At 39.5% G+C, this 17933-nt stretch overlaps 1 protein-coding gene across 26 annotated transcripts in view; it reads left to right on the top strand.

Moving 5' to 3' along the window:
- LOC132398672 (ras association domain-containing protein 9-like) overlaps positions 1 to 17933 on the top strand; it is a 209731-nt gene that overhangs the window by 21176 nt on the left and 170622 nt on the right. For 4 of the 26 annotated variants that reach the window (XM_059978423.1, XM_059978425.1, XM_059978424.1 and 1 more), the window contains one exon: positions 1233 to 7632. The exons of 19 other annotated variants lie outside the window; for them this stretch is intronic. In XM_059978423.1, coding sequence (XP_059834406.1) covers positions 1233 to 2519 — 1287 coding nt within the window. In that variant the 3' untranslated portion in view covers positions 2520 to 7632. Of the gene's footprint in view, positions 1 to 1232; positions 7633 to 16702; positions 16755 to 17933 lie in introns of those variants that run through there. 3 more of the 26 variants (XR_009513748.1, XR_009513743.1, XR_009513753.1) reach the window with 1 other exon arrangement.

The following is a 17933-nucleotide window of genomic DNA, read 5'->3' as shown; positions in this document are numbered from 1 at the left end:
AGCTACATAATTTTTTTTAAAAAGAGTCTCGATATGTAAAATCTCAGATGCCATTCAGGTTTCACACATCTGTCAAAATGAAGTTGCTTGTCAAAGCTAAATATGAATGCTCTTGCCAAAGTTGTGGAACTGCATTCCCACAACTCTTAGGTGTTTCAACAGGGAGAAAATTAGAAACTGAAGCACAAAACAAGAATTAATTTCATATACTGTACATATATGTATATGTGTGTGTGTGAGCCATATATTTTGTTGCATATAGGAGAAAAATGTTAACACCTGTATGTTTTAAATGTATATGCTGTACCAAGGATTATGTCATAGTCATAGAAGAGTACAGCATAGAAACAGAACCTTTGGCCCATTGCCGATGCAAATCAAGTACATATCTACACTATTGCAAATTATCAGCTCTCATATAAGTTTGAACATATCAAGTAAGTGTTTTCTGATGAAAACAGGTAACTTAATAATGTGATCATGTAAAATGTGTTTGAGCAGAAAAACTTTGATACATTAATACATTACTGTCAGCACCTTTAAGATGTTTTCAAATATAAATTCCACTTCATCTAAAGTGCTTTATGAACAAGCAGTTAAACAGTTGGTAGTGAGGTGTTATCAACTTTTAATCTCACTTTTGTGAATCCACGTCCAGAAGATAACAATATATTTTTATTCTTTTGTTTTTATTATGCGGGACTTTCTTGTTAGTGCCAGTAGTGTGGGGCCCAGCTTGCTACTAGTAAACTGGGTTCAAAGCATGAAAAGATGGGCAAAGGGAATAATCTATTTGCAGCTGGCAGCCAAAATAGACAGTGGTTTTGGTAGGGGGACATGCTCTTGGTCAACACTCAAATGGGTGCTAAAAGGAAGGGAAACACTCTGAATACAGATGACACTTTCATTACCCAATTTGCTGCTCCAAAGGTTGTACAGGTCGAACAGGCTGAGAAGGCGCGGAGACAGTTGAAGCTGTCATATTCTTTAATTATGGATGGGATGATACCCATTTGTTAGTTTGTCTCGTCAATTAAGAAGCATTTAGAAGCAGTATTTTCAATGTACAGATCTGACACAAGAGGAGAGTTTGCCTGCGGGAAACTAGGCAGCTTGGAGCCACAGTCACGTGACCAATGCAACTTAACTCAGCCAAACTTTGGTATGCTCGTCTGTGTTTTAAGGCATCGCGTCGTTCTGACAGCTCGTCTCTCTTGCTCTTTCCACATTAGGCTCGGAGTGCGACCATGGCATCGCTGGACGGCGCCGAGATCGCGGTATGGGTGTGTCAGGAAGAGAAGCTGGTGTGCGGTTTGACTAAGCGCACCAGCTGTGCCCAGGTGGTGAGGGCCTTACTGGAGGACCATCTCGCCAACGCTGGCGCCACCAGGCTGCTCCACGCACCTGCCAAAGACTACTGCATCGTGGAGAAGTGGAGAGGCTTCGAAAGGCTCTTGCCCCCCGCCACCAAGCTGCTGAGGCTCTGGGCGTCCTGGGGAGAGGAGCAGCCCAACGTGCATTTCGTCCTGGTCAAGGTTGGGGCTTCCCTGGCCGTGCCGGGGCTGAGGAGCGCAGAAGCCAAGGTGATCCAGAACAAGGGAGGGCAAGGGGAATTGAGTGCCGCCCAGTACATCAACAGCCTGCCGGCCGAAAAGCAGAGGAGAATGGTGCGCAAAGCTTTCAGGAAACTGGCCAAGATGAAAAAGCTAAAGCAGGGCCGAGAAGGGATTGAGACTTTGGTGCATCTGATCATATCTCAGGACCACACCATTCGTCAACAGTTACAGAGGATGAGGGAACTTGACGCCGAAATTGACGGGTATGAATCGTGGACGCATTTGGAGCGGATACAGAAGGAGGGCGAGAACTACGTCCAGGAGACTTACCTACTGGAGAGCAGAGAGGGGGACGGACAGGTAGGTGAGAGGGCATCGCTTCAGGAGTACCTCAGCAAGAGGGATGCCACCTTCAAGTTGCAAGAGCAACTTGAGCAGCACGGAGAAGCCATCGAGAAACTGTCAGTGGAGATCCAACTGGAGCTGACCAGGCTGTGCGGGGGCGATCTGGGGAAGGCGCAGGGTGTCCCCGGCTCCCCGAGCATCGGTCAGCCGGGGCGAGCGGCCGAGATCAAGAGAGTGGAGAGCGAGTTGGAAGCCGCCATGGGCGTCGCGCTGCAGCTCCAGCAAAACCTGACAGAGGTGCAGGAGAAAGTGAAACAGGAGGAGCAGGTGCTGACACAGAAGGCGGCCGAGTGCGACCAACTGGCCGAACAGTTGCAGTCTTTGCACCTGGCGGAGGGCGGGGAGGGTGATGCTCCGGAGTCCGGACCGTACAAGCCTGCCAGTAAGTGCGTTTCGCCCCGAAAGAGTGCCAGTGCCCGACTCAAGGGCAGCTCGGAGCCTCCCTCACCTTCCGACATGAACGACACAGACTCAGACACCGGCATCAGTTCTACGCATAGCCAGGACTCTGAACCGTCCTGTGTCGAGGTTGTGCCCACTTCCACAAGTTGCTTTTAGTGATCCTCGCCGCTTGTTAACGAAATGATCTTTTTATTGAGTGTGTGTGTGTGTGTGTGTGTGTGTGTGTCTGTGTCTGTGTGAGGATACGATGTCTAAAAACATGTCCGACATTCGGTTTGAATGGTAACCGAGAAAATGTAACGTCATCTTACTGTGTCAAATAGTTGTTACCTGTTACTTTTTTTTTTAACTGCAAGAAGCCTGAACGCTTACAAATCTTTAAGATAAGATATCAATCGCGACTGTCATTGACTGTGTGCGTTCCAACATTCCAGGTCCGGAACTTCGGAGAGTGTGGTGGAAATTGCCCGTGCACTCTTATTCTCTTTTAAGACCAGGCGCCATGGCGTAACCGTTTATAAGACTTCAATACAATCACTAGGGGAACTAAGATGACTCTGATGCATACAAACGCACTCATTCGCATACATGCCTTGGGTGTGAACATGAAAGATTAGACGAACGATTACTGGGACCCAGTGGTGCACAAACAGAGAATGCTTTAGAAAAATAAATTCAGATTTAAGTTGCGAAAGTCGTAAAGGTGACAACTTATCGGGAAACTTTATAAACCGATTTAAAATGTGAAAGCACTTGGACTCCGCACATGCTACTGCGCAAAGATAGCACCTTAAAAGTAATGCGTAAAGTCCCGAGCGAGTAGTTCGTGCGATTTTCCGGGGATGCACTGCAAAACCTGCATCAGTGCAGCCCACCTATCTGTACCGTTTCTGTTTGTGTGCTTGTGCCCTGCGTATGTATGGGCATCAAGAGAAACTAATGGGTACACACGGATGGAAATGCAGTGGATTCCTGTTAATTGGCACACATCGGGATCAGTACATTTTGACCCAATTAACCCCAACTAGAGGAAACTTTATTTAAATAGTAGAAAGGTATAAAACTAACTACCATTTAACTTAGTAATACTGTAAGTATTTAAACGAAGTACAGAACATCTACGGTACTGTAGAACAGTGCATTAGTTCCTAATGGTTATCGATAGAGGAATTCAATTGCGCTATTCTTTTGATTGACTAAGTGAATAAAATCAGCACGGATACCTACTGCAGATAATGGACCCCCTTCATAAAATGCTTTTAGATCATTACATTCTCCAAGTCTTCATTTTCATTGTAACATTCGAGACGATTGCCCATACTTTAGCAATTCCTAACTTGTTGAAGTAGTGAAATACGTTCATTTTCACTCTGGCTCTTTCTAGTATCCCCAAGCCCGAATGCTTGAAACCACAGTGAGCAAAACAGTTCTGAGCTGTCTTACTGCTTATTCCTTATTAATTACCAGTGACACAATCACTGCTGTTTGAACACAAACACATGTAACTGGTACTATTTGAAAACTGATAGTTGTAAGCATATGTTGTGTCTGACGACCATACAAGTGCATTCAACTGAGCTAGTTGGAAACTGTTCCAGTTAAGCAGCATTGTGTCCCAACTAATCAAAGGTAATCCCGGCGATTTTCTCAGTTTAGTTTTTGTTCTTTAAGTGTTGTCTCAAATAAAGTCTGACTTGATAAATTGATGGCCCAGTTAACCGGAATCCACTCTATATACTTTAGATTGTTATGCAATCAACCGAAGTGAATTGTAGTAAGTTTTATAGTTACACTATTCAGACATATTGTTGGCAGGTGCTAACAGTGAATAGCAAGTTATCAAGACTTTTAATGAATAGTTAGTGAAAACAAACATTTATTTTGAAGACTGGGTGATTTTCTTGCAGTGTATATATAGCCTACATGTCATATATGATTTCTTAGAGTAAAAAGTATCGATGTAAATTAGTAATAATGCTGAAAATTCATTTTAAAGTTATATTTATATACAAAAGTGACACCATATAACTATTTATAAAGCAGCAATACAAATATTGATTTAAAAATTGCTAGTTTTCCAATTTGCAGTATTGATATAGCAGAGAAAAGTTTGTCTTTCCATTCTGTGTATTAAACTTCATTGGAACAGAATGGAAATAGTTTAGATTTTTGTGTCATGAATAGAACCTGCCTAATATTACTTTCATATATATGAATTAAGAAAAAAAAAGTCCAGCTGTTCTGTAACAGACATAAAATTCTTTCTGCCAGATTTTCCCACGAGTTCTTCCCAGGTCATGTTAAGGACACCTGGGACAGATGCACGTCTTGAGAGATCTATAACCATTATGTGCACATCAGAGATTAGGGAAAATACATGCTTCCGAGTGTGAAGATTATTATTTAAAATTTAGTAGAATTCTAAAACAAATTAAAACATTCTAATTGTGAGTCTGTCTGCTGTATCTCAGTAGGATCCTATATGATGTAAAATACCTGAAGTTGTTCAGCCATGTACAAGGTGGACATGTTACCTTTATCGCAGGGTTTCAGTCCGTAAAGTAATTTTTACTATTAGTGCTGTAAACAGCGAGACTCCTGTTTTGTAATATGTTGAAGCAGCCACACTTTTTGAACTTCATCATTGCATTCTGAGTGGCCATGGTCATATTACAGACCTTAAATCTCAACTGCCCAGAAGAAGGCAATAACAAAGTACTTCTGCAGAAAACTTGCCAAGAACAATCATGGTCATGGATAGAGAAAAGAATAAGAACAACAGCATGAAGGAGGTCTTCCACACAGGCATAGACCAAAGACAAATGGAAGACCATGATTATCCACGTTGTACAACATGGCACGTAATGATGATAATGATGAAATCTCAAAGGCGGCAGATAGTTGCTCTGGGCCAAGGAATCACTGAACCCAACAACCTACCCATTGTTTACTCAGCAAGGTTACCTTGAGTCCTGACTGGGAATTCCCCTCTATTTCAGACCTGGATGGAGTTGTGGGAACGCTCGATCTAATTGTGACTAACTCATCAATTTATCATGAGTAGCTATTATTTATTAAGTAAGCATTTGGATTAACTTTAACCAAGCTATTGTATCACTTCCGGATATGCAGAGGCACACAGCCTTCTGAAATGGATGAATTTGTATGAAAGACCAATGGATTAATGAAACCAGGGTGTGTTATATTTCTCTGTTGATATGCAAGTTTGATATTGAATCTTGCACAGGATTAGGCAGTGGATAATATTTGAAATCAGCAAGAGAGTACAACTTTTTTCATATCCTTCCTCTTGGAATCTAAGGTTTTAATGTGAATTACAGTGTGAATTAATCATGTCATATTACTCCGTCAGTATTGGTAGCACAGCACACTGAGGCTTAGTCTTTACTTAGATTTCAAAAATTTAAAGTACATTTATTTTCTAGGAATATATGCAGTATACAGCCCTAGGTTTGTTTTCCCACAGACAGCCACGAAACAAAGAAAATCATGTAACCCATCCAAAGAAAAGCATCACCCCTCCACACAAAAAAGCAAATAGTGCAAATGGCAAAAAAGAGTGATAAATACAAAATATAAAACACCAGCTCATCAAGTCCTCAAAAGAGTCCAAACATATTCAGTTCAGTTCAATCTAGCACTGTGTCGTTTGTTATGCGTCGGCCACACTGATTTTGAAATTTGTTGGTTTTAAAACACACGCTTGTCCATGGGGAATTACTGCACTAAGGTCACTTTGCATTGTCAAAGCTGCACCGATTACGCTAGGAATGAGACAAAATGAGATCCTTTTCAGTCAGCGACCAGATGACATTTTTCTCAACAGCTTTTGGGTAGCCCTGTAATCAGTTCAATTTTAGCCAGGAAAAATGTGAATCCTATTTAGAGTGTGAATATTCTGTACAATTGCAGAGGCAGTAGAGCTCATCCCTTAAGTATCATCTCTTAAGCTCATCCCTTATGTATCTGCTAATGCTACAGGCCAATATGTCTCAAATGTCAGCCACTTTGAACACTGAAGCAAATTACACAAATTACATGAGTTTGTGAAGATGTTGGAAATCCAGAGTAACATACACAAAATGCTGGAGGAACACAGCTGGTCAGTGGGCATCAACAGAGAGGAATAAAGAGCCGATGGTTCAGGTCAAGACCTGAACTCATCATAAACTTGAGTCCTCACCAGGACTCATCATAAAGGTCCTAATCCTGAAACATCAGCTTTTTATTCCTCTCTGTAGATGCTGCCTAACCTACTGAGCTCCTCCAGCATTTTGTGCATTTTGTACAACAATACCTACCATTTGCATTACTTCCTAGTATCTGGCAAATTCAGCAAGGCAGAAATGATACCCTCAGTACAATAATTCAGGGTGCAGAAAATATCATAGATAATCCATACATTTTGTTCTCTTAAAGATGGAGAACATGTAAATTATTTTCTTATTTTGTGTAATTATGGTAGCCTGATATTAAGTAACCAAATTCTTGAACTGGAGGCATGCAATTACCATGCTAATTGGAACACTTGAATTCAAATAATAAAGTAAATCTGGAGAAAAGAGCTATGATCAATAATGGAGATGATGAAACTATGAACTATCAGAAACCTAATTGATTCACCAATATCCTTCAGAGAACTGCTGTTTAATTTCTTTAACTGAAAATAGAAAGAGCAAATTATGGTAAGATGACAAACTTCAGTTGTGATCTCGCTTATAACTAATACTTATTCTGCAGCTGAAATGAGTCATGAAAATATATTCACTGAATCATCATCCAGTTGAAATGTCCATTGGTTACTAATTTGAAGTTAAGTGTGATTCTTTAAAGTAAGATCAAAAGTTTATGCAACAACTTTGACCTTGGTAATTTCCACTTCAAATAAACTTCTCCATGACATGCCCCAGATAAATTTCCTAGTTCAGGGAACAGTAGGTATCCGCCATTGAACCCTCTGCCATTAATAGATCCATAAAATGGAAAGGTCATGACTTGTTAAAAAGTATTTCTTTGACAACTTTTACATGTCAGTTTTCTCCAAAGAATTCAATTGTGATTAAATACAACTTTGTGTAAAAGTTAATGGAAGATTTTTTTGTATTTTGTTATTTTATGCTTTGTTTCACTTACTTTTTGTGATTTACTTGTTATGCTTTCTTTTATCTTTTTCTCGAGGAATTATGTTACCTGCTGAACAAACCTAAGCATTGAAATAAATAAAATGACTACTGTTTTCACTAACATACTGCAATAGTGTCATTGTCATTATTTAATATGTATATTACATCAATTTAAATCAGATTGTAAAATGGCAACTGGAAACATTTATGAAAAATTCCTCTTGCTTCTGCATTTCTCAGATAATTGGCAGAGATTAGACAGAAAAATAAAACAACCAGTAAAAGGAAAAACAAATTTCAAATTAAGTTCTTATTTGTACCTACTTAAAAACATGCTCTCTTCAGTTTCAGAAACTCAGAACCTATCTTATGTTCATAAAATTATGGGTTTCAATTCAATACTTTAAGCAAATGTTCTGGTTACTTACTTAATTGTGTTTACGGGCCCTTGCTCTTGGCAAATTAGCTGCCATATTCCCTATATGGTTCCAATCATTACAGTCAAAAATTCTTATCCCACAATTATTCCATTTAATAAAGATCTGTTTTTCAAATTTGATTTTTATTTTACCATTTCTTTAATGGGTTATTAATTTTGTCTACTTTTTAAAGCACCAACAGTTTTGTGCCTCAAAATATTAATTCCAGTGCATGCTTGTTTCACTTGAAAGTACAAAGTAAAGATTTAATATGCTGAAATCATGGCTGTTCTGCAACTCAGCATAATATAATTTGTGAAATGATGATTTATGGCCATGTATTGAAATTTAATGAAGGACTTCATAGTTCAGCAACTTCTTAATGTGGGTGTTGTTATAGTTCTGCATGTAAAAACTAGAACCTTAAAATTCAAAAGGAGTGTTTGGTAACTTTTCTATTCCATCAATATACTGCAGCAAACAGAAACTAGAGAATATCTTACCTTAATGTAGAACAATCTTCTACATTACATAAGGACAATGATAATTATCTTTGTGTCTTTTTGTGTAGAGCATGTACAGTCCAAGTTAATGAGAGAACACTTGGTACTGGACACTGTCTAGAAACAATGAAAATTCTGAAAAAAGAAATTGATTTTCACTTCATTAAATTTTTGGGAGAAGAGTACTCATCAAGTTCCAGAGTACTTTTTAATAATTTCTAGATTGCCACAACAATGAACATTGATAGTAAGAGCATTATAATATTAGTTATAAGTAAACATTGTAATCAAGAATAACATCAACAGATCCAGTGAAATTAAATTATAACAAAGGGAGGATAACTTATCAATATCTTCAGTCATGATCCAAAGTAAATTTAGTTAACATTCCAGCAAGGAGTCGAGACTGCAATAACAAAGTTCAAATTTCAAAGTAAATTTTGTAATCAATACAGCTATTAACAACGTATCAGCAAATCTATAGATTAGTAACTATAACAGGAGCAATAAAGATCAACCAGAGTGTGGAAGACAACAAAGTATGCAAATGCATATATACAGTGCCTATAAAATGTATTCCCCCCCCCCCCCACCCTGGAAGATTTCATGCCTTACTGTTTTTCAACATTGAATCACTGTGGATTTAATCTAGCTTTTTTTTGACAATGATCAACAGAAAAGGACTTTTTTGTGACAAAATGAAAACAGATCTCCACAAAGTCATCTAAATTAATTACAAATATAAAACACAAAATAACGGATTGCTAAGTATTCACCCCCTTTAATATGACACACCAAATCATCACTGGCTGAGATGGGAGAGACTCCGCATACAGCAGCTGTTGCCAGGGGGCTTCACTGAGACAGCAGCAAAGAGAAAGCCACTGTTGAAAAGAACTCAAATGAAATATTGGCTAGAGATTGCCAGAAGGCAAGTGAGAGACTCTGAAGTCAGCTGGAAGGGTCTATGGTCTGAGGAAACCAAAATTGAGCTTCTTGGCCATCAGACTAAATGCTGTATTTGGCGTTAGCCAAGCACCACACATCATCAAAAACACACCATCCCTACCATGAAGCATGGTGATAACTGCATCATGTTGTGGCAATGCTTCACTGCAGCAAGTCCTGGAAGGCTTTTGAAGGAAGAGGATATAGGGAATTCCTGGAGGAAAACCTGACGCAGTATGCAAGAGAACTATGACTTGGGAAGAGATTTGTTTTCCAGCAAGACAGTGACCCCAAGTATAAAGCCAAAGTTACACAGAAATGGATTAAAAACAACAAAGTTAATATCCTGGAGTGGCCAAGTCCAAGTCCAGACCTCAATCCAATTGAGAACTTGTGGATGGACTTGAAAAAGTCTGTTCACCCACGATCCCCAGGCAATCTGACTGAGCTTGTGCAGTTTTATACAGAAGAAAGGGGAAAAATTGCAGTGCCCAGATGTGCAAAGCTGATAGGGACCTATCTACACAGACTCAAGGCTGTAATTGCTGCCAAAGGTGCATCTACTAAATACTGATTTGAAGGGGGTGAATGCTTATATATTTTGTGTTTTATATTTGTAATTAATTAAGATCTCTTTGCAGAGATCTGTTTTCACCTTGACACAGAAGAGTCATTTTCTGTTGATCAGTATCTGAAAAGTCAAATTAAATCCACTGTGATTCAATGTTGTAAGACAATAAAACATGAAAATTTAAAAAAGGGGAGGGTGAATATTATATATAGGAACTGAAAATACATGGCAATAAATAATGACAACATGAGATAAGAAGATGAAGAGTCTTTAAAGTGAAGGTCATTGTTTGTGGGAAACATCTCAATGATGGGACAAGTGTGTAGTTGTCCCCTGTATACAAGAGCCTGATGATTGAGGGACAATAACTATTTTGGAACTTGATTTTGTGAGTCCTGAGGTCCTTGTAAGTTCCACCTGTTGTCAGCAGTGAGAAAAGAGCATGGGTTCGGTGGTGGGGATCTCTGATGATGAATGCTGCTTTCCTATGTCAGCATTTCCTATGCTCAGTGGTTGGGAGGGTTTTACCTGTGGTGCACTGGGTCCAATGCACTGGCTTTTGTAGGATTTTCCATTCAAAGGTATTGCTGTTTCCATAGCAGGCCATGATACAGCCAATCAATACACTCTCCACTACATATCTACGGAAGTTTGTCAAAGTTTTAGATGTCATGCTGAATCGCCGCAGACTCCTAAGAAAGTAGAGGTACTTCTGTGTTGTTTTCACACTTAGACTTACATGCTAGGCACAGGACAGATCCTCTGAAATAGTAACACCCAGGAACTTGAGGTCACATCATGTTACTTTATTTTTGTCATAGCTCTGGATGAGTTTTATTTCTTAATATGAAAGTAGTCTCTGATGCAGGCTCTGTTGAATTTTTCTTGTCTATCTCTATTATTTGAGATTTTGTCTTTGAACTTTTGCCACTTTTTACTTTGAATGGTCAACATACTAAGCTGACAGGGCCAGTGCAGTACCTAGAGAATGGTTTGTTGACTGAATTATGGAACTGTGATACCAAAAATAACTACATAGCATTTGTGCTTTCTGTGAAGCACACTTCAGTTTTGTATGTGGCCTCCCAGTGGTAACGTCCCATTGTGCATGAGATCTCAGCTGTCTTACAAGATCATAAAAGACCTTGTTCAAGGGCCCTTGTGGATCCTGCTGAGATAGAATGGGAGGATGTGGAGCAACTGCCAAGTTTAGAAAGAATGAGGCCTGCATTTGGATAGGGATGGGAGGGAGGTACTGGGACAGCAATGGGTACAACACTGTGGGCCAAAACACAATCAGAAGTGGAATTAGGCCATTGTCAGGCAAGTGCCCAACTATATGATTTGAGTCAGGGCTTAGAGATATGATCAGGAAGTCTGATCATTCCAGACTGCAAACTAAGAGATGATTTGGAATAAACACATTAAAAATTACTTATTAATATAAGGCTGACCAAATAAATGATTGATACATAAGACTCCAGTGATTGCTAGTCCATTTGTGCCAACAGAGGCACAACATACTAAAAGAGTACTTAGGAAATAGATGCTATGATTAGGGCTCAGCCTCGGGCCCATGGACCCCTCAGTCAACAATAAGGGTCCATGGAATAAAAAAGATTGGATAGCCCTCGTTTAGTAGAAAGGAGATTGTGTTTGCAAATGTATTGCAAAATATTGAGGATAGTGCTGAGAGAACCAATTGAAATTCTGTATCCTGTCAGGATTTTCTGAAGCGATTGAGAGTGATTGGTTTAATAGGCACTTGGCAAGGACCAATAGAAAGAAGCTATGCATGATCGGGGCAACTATTGCTGGAGTGGGAAAAGATGACAGTGGGGGACAGAGGCTTTGGCGAAGAGAGGCAGAGACACGGTTTAGCTTTCAATTGGCTTTCTCTTTCTTTGTTAACTGTTGCCTAAATAGAGTAGTGAGAATAGATCCCAGGTCATCCTGCTCATTTAGCGAGATGTGGGAGATCTGGAAAACCTCCAGTCTCCCTGATTGTTCTATCTGTGAGAAGTACATCGAGGTGCAGCTCATAACTGGAGACTGAAGACTGGAGCTGCAGCTGGATGACCCCTAATCCTTTTGGGATAATGTGGAGCTGAGAGTTCAGAGCTACAGTGAGGTGATCACACCTAAGTTGCAGGAGGCAAGTAACTGGGGGATCTCACTGAAACCTTTTGAATGTTGAAAGGCATAGACAAAGTAGATGTGGAAAGGATGCTTCCCATGATGGGATAGTCTAGGACAAGAGGGCACAGCCTCAGGATAGAGGGGCGTCCATTTAAAACAGAGATGTGGAGAAATTTCTTTAGTCAGAGGGTGGTGAATTTGTGGAATTTATTACCACAGGCAGCTGTGGAAGCCAGGTCAGGTGTATTTAAGGCAGAGCTTGATCAGTGCTTGGTTGGAACACGGCTTCAAAAGTTACATGGAGAAGGCAGGGGGGGTAGGACTGAGGAGGTGAAAAAAGGGTCAGCCATGATTGAATGCTAGAGCAGATTCAATGAGCCAAGTGGCCTAATTCTGCTCCTATGTCTTATGGTCTTTTTCACCTGTAAGTGGGACCTTGATGAATGTGAGGTCAGCTGATATACTGGAACATTAAGAAATAGGATGTGCTTAAAGAGCATTAGGATCAATAAGTCAAGGGGCTACATGGGATATACCCCAGGTTACTAGAGGAAGCAAGAGAAGAAATTGTCTTTGGTGATGACCTTTCCATCCTCACTGGCCATAGAAGTAGTACAAGAAGATTGGAGGGTGGTTAATATTATTTATTTGGTTAAGAAATGTATTATTAACCAGTGAGTCTTATATCAGTGGTGACAAAAGAATTGGAGAGGGTTCTTAGAGATAATATGTATGAGAATTTGGAGAAGCATAGTTTGCATAGTGGTAGACAATATGGCTTTGTAAGGGTGGGCGTGCCTTGAAATCTTGACTGAATTATTTGAGGAAGTCACAAAACAAATTGATAAAGGCAGAGTAGTGGATGTGATGTATACGGATTTTAGTAAGATGTTTGACGTGGTTCCCCATGGTAAACTCATTCTGAAAGTCAGCAGGCATGGGATCCAGGGAAATCGGGCAGTTTGGATTCAGATTTGACTTTGTCTAGAAGGCTGAGGGTGGTAGTAGATGGAGGTCAGTGACCAGTGGTGTTCTGCCCTTTGTGATATTTATAAATGATTTGGCTGAGAAAGTGAAGGGGTGGGGTAGTGATTTTACAGATGAAGGGTAATGGTTTTGTAGATAATGTAGAAGATTGTAGTAGGCTACAATGTGGCAGTGACAGGATGCAGAGCTCGACTGAGAATTGGCAGATGGAGTTCAGTCCTGTAAACTATGAAGTGATTTACGTTAGAAGGTCAAACTTCAAGGCAGAATACAGGATTAATGGCAGGATACTTAACATTGTGGAGGAACAGAGAGATCTTGAGATACACAGATTCACAGAGCCTATAGATTTTCAAAGTTGCAGCGCAAACTAATAGGATGGTTAAGAAGGCATATAGTGTGTTGGTCTTCATTTGTTGGGGGATTGAGTTCAAGAGCTGTGAGGTAATGTAGCAGCTCTATAAAACTCTGGTTAAACCACAAAGTATTGTGTTCAGTTCAGGTTGCCTCGTTACAGAAACTATGTGGAAGGTTTAGAGACAATGCAGAGGAAATTTACTAGGATATTGCCTGGATTAGAGAGCATGCCTTATGAGGATAGGTTGTGCAACTTACATCTTTCTCTTTAGAGTGAGGGAGGATGAAATGTGATTTGATAGAGGTGTACAAGGTGATAAGAGGCAAAGATAGAGTGGACAGCCAGAGACTTTTTCTCAGGGTGGGAAATGGCTCATGGGGGCCATGACTTTAATGTATTTGGAGATCAGTATGGGGGAAAGCAGAGGTAGTTTTTTTACAGAGCAAGAGGCAAGTGCATGGAACATGCTGCCAGGTGTGGTAGTAGATGTAGATATATTAGGAATATTTAAAAGACTCTTAGATAGATACATGGATGAAAGAAAAATGGAGGGCTATGTGAGAGGGGTTAGATTTATCTTAATTTAGGTTAATGGGTCAGTACAACATCATGGGCTGAATGGCCTGTACTGTATTGTACTGTTTATGTTCTATGTTCAGTGCTTTAGTACAGTTGGTCCAGTTCACTGGCCTGGGAACATGGAGTAGAAGCCAAGGATCCGTTTCCTTGCCTTCGCTGAAGAGTGATCGTTTGCAAGGCTGAGTATACCCTTGTAATGGAGTGGAAGCCACATGCAACCTTCTTGAAGAAAACCTGACTGATGGGTATGCTATACCTATTGTGGTCAAACTCACCTTGACTCCACTTTCTACCCAATTTGGTTACAGGTACAGCTGCATAAGGCCACTGTTGGGTTGTTTGGAAGTGCCATTACATGTGACAAATTTGACTCCACTAATTCCAATCAGAATAAGCTCCGTGACAAAGATAGTCTTTCTCCCTTCAAAGAGCTCCGGGAGGGAATCAAGGCACTGCCAACAGAACTAAAAGTTCACACTCTATAAATGTACACCTGCAACTCAAGCATAACTTGATCTCTATCCATGCGTGGGAAAGACTGCTCAGAAGATACAACTAACGTTTAATTTTCTGGTCCCTTCAACCCCTATTGTTTAGAAGCAGGGTTAAGCGGTGGCTGCAAGGCAGCAAGACATATCAACAATCAATGTTGCTCATGGCACACATCAAAAATCACAACACCGACACCCAACAATAAATCATTTTATCAGTAAGTTATTAATTGACTAGGCCTCAGGTATTCTGAAGATTCACTGCAGGTGTGCTTCAAAATGCACTAGCCAGCATTTCCAGAATGGTGATGGATTATTACATACAGTAGGCCATTGTACATCTGTGAAGCTTGGGTGTGCAAGAGAAATCCTTGCCCTCTTTTGCTGCACCTTCTTTACTCCACAGTGGCTAAACGTGCTGTCTGTTCTAGTCTGGATATCACCCCAGTTGGGTTTGGGTTCCTGATAAGTTTTATGATAAATCTTCAGCTTTGATAACTCTTATACCACTTCAATAAATTGCTATCTTTTTGTTAATAACTCTAAACAACAGTTTTTCAAAGCTTAATTCCTCAGAAATCTTTCATGTTTATGATAGACCACTTGAAGCTGAACACGAATATAATTTCAGATTACTTGTATCACGTTAGAATTAGGAGAAACAAGAAATTAATTTTGTTTGAATATAATGTGTTTAATTGAGTAGTAGTACTGAGCCAAAAATATTTTGTTGATGATTTCCATTTGTACTCAGAGTCTGAGGCTTCTTGCTTCTGTGCTGTGCCCAACCATAATCAGCTAGCACCAATGGTCAGACCAGCCAGGATCTTATTGAATGGCGGAGCAGACTCAACGGGCCAGATGGCCTACTCCTGCTCCTATTTCTTATGCTCTTATTCCAGTTTCCTGATATTGTTTTTCCATGACTGCAATAGCCTGGTGAAACCATCCACCATGCTCGTCACTGACAGCCCCAAGATTTGAAGGGAAGAAGTCTAAATGGGAATGTAGAAAGTGAATCTTTAGTGACATATTGCATGTATTGTATGCTTGAAGCATGTTGTCAAGCAACTGCATGTAGTTTGGTGCTCCGTAGTTGCCAAAAGAAACTTTCAACAACATCCTTGAATGCCTTCCATGTGATTTCCTCTGGTCCACCCCTAAAGTTCTTTGAATTGTTCGTCGTAGATGACATGTTTGATTTGTGGACCAACAAAAATGTCTTCCATAATCAAAAAAAAGCTTCCCTTAATCTTGGCATCAGTTATTCTGACTTGAGTTATGAATTAAAATAACAAATATATATGTTTACAAAAAATAGTATGTGATTCGGAAATTTCAGGGTGATTGTCATAATCAGAAGCCCAAAAATCCAAAATTTTCACCCAAAAGTATTCAGGAATCAAAATCTTTGTTTAACAGTGTATTTATTATTCATGTAAGCACCAATGTGTTCTTTGAGATAATCAACTCATGCTTTTCCAAACTGTACAAATCACTTCTCTGAGGCTAATATTCTAATACATGTATATTGCGTATATATGCTTTAAGAGTTACATTTGCTCCCTGCAACAACTTCCCAACACAGTTTCACTGTTATACTTTGTAGATTAGGTAGATAAAATTTACCTTATTCATTCATCCCTGGTTAGTGACTCTGATAATCACACAGCATGCATAACACCCTTATTGTTATAAAACAGCTCATTTTCTACCTCACTATGAGCAATTTATTGAGAATCAGAACTCTGTTTGCAATTGGATCAGCCACTTGAATAAACATATCAGATTGTTCAGTCAAGGTTTTCATGTGTTTCCATATTACTGTGCACAGAAACTCTCAGTCCCAGAGCGATTGTTTCTCACTGTTACATCTTAATTATGTTTCTCTTGTCAGTAGTAATCAGCCATTTTTATACCCAAAGGAAGGATTTAGTTACTCCTGAGTGAAAAGTTAAACTTACCTCGTATAATCTTTCCTTATGCATTAAAGTTGCCTGTAAAATTTTGTTGATGTTCCATTTCTTGACAGATAATCAATTAAGTAAATATTGCAGTGTTGTCTGTGGTGAGAACCTTACTTCAGTGACATGGAAGAGATGACAGTAAATAATATTTATTTTAAATGTTTAATTTGAGCAGTCATCCTTTTATCAAGCCATGTGAATTAGAAGATAAACAGTTTGTTATTTCACTGCAGATACAGGTCGGAACTCTCCAGCTTGGCATTCCATGGTCTGGCAACTCCTGAGGTCTGCTATGTTTTGAATGTGTAGTACACATCTCTACTAATTAAGCAATTCTAACTAAGTTCTAAAATTAATTAAGATCAGTACTAATTGGTAGATAATTAATATACCAATGCAACTTTTACAATCTCAGTTTACAATGATCCCAGCCAACAGCTTTTCTGATTTACAGAAACTTTGGGTTATGGAGAATTCTTGGAATGCTTACATAGCCTGGAGAGTGTCCATACTTAAAAGAAACAGTTCTACTCAGAAGAAGGTGGTGGAGGTCAATTTCTATGTCCAGAATTTTTGTGACCCTGCACTAGTCAGATTGAAAGGGTGCCAGAATAAAGGAATTGAATCTGTAATTTATCATATGATTAGTCTAAATATGGGGCTTATATTCATTGGGAATTCTCCAAAGCAGACTGATCAATGATCCAGTGGCCGTATATGTAGGACACATCAATTAAGGTTTCTCTTGAACTGAGAAAATTCCTTGATGCCTCCAGAAGTCTAGGAGTCCAGATGGGAGTGATTGTGAACATGATTCACATGAGGTGCAGTTCACATATTCTGCTATATGAGTTTCCAGCAAGCGCGATTCTTTCTAGGCATGTTAACAAGTTATCTCCATAGCTCTGTCTCTAATTAAAGCTTTCTACAAGTATGCCTCCATGCAGGGAATTAGAATAAATGCTTTATTATTGGAAATTTGAAGAGCTTCTTTTTTCAGCTCGTAGGATAGAATGCCTGAAACAGAAAACTTACAATTTAAGGCTTTTTTCACGGCATAGCGAATTCTGGTGTGTGATTTTCATTGTGGGGTCTGTAATTCACCATCAAGCACTTCATCTTAACATGGTACACAATAATAAGAAATTTAATCTGCAAGACTTTAGATGATTCAGGCCTTTCAAACACTGTAAGTGCACTTAACCAAAAAGGTTCATAGTTATGTCTAAGTATAGCCTCATTGCTCTGGGATTATCTCTCTGCTCTGGACTCTTGGGAAACATAAGAAGCTACAGATTCACAGAGGCTTCTTTTATGATACCCCAAATAACTTATGAAGCCAGGAGATGGAGACAGCCGCGACCTAATAAAGATGTATTGTACTTTGAAGAAGTTTGCTAATGCACATTTGAAATTCAGCCAAAAATATTGGAGCTGAATGAGTTTATATTTGCATCTCAACTG

The sequence above is a fragment of the Hypanus sabinus genome, chromosome 8 (assembly GCF_030144855.1).
Source record: "Hypanus sabinus isolate sHypSab1 chromosome 8, sHypSab1.hap1, whole genome shotgun sequence".
NCBI lineage: Eukaryota > Metazoa > Chordata > Chondrichthyes > Myliobatiformes > Dasyatidae > Hypanus > Hypanus sabinus.
Note: the sequence above shows the minus strand (reverse complement) of the source record. Positions and strands in the feature narration are given on the sequence as shown.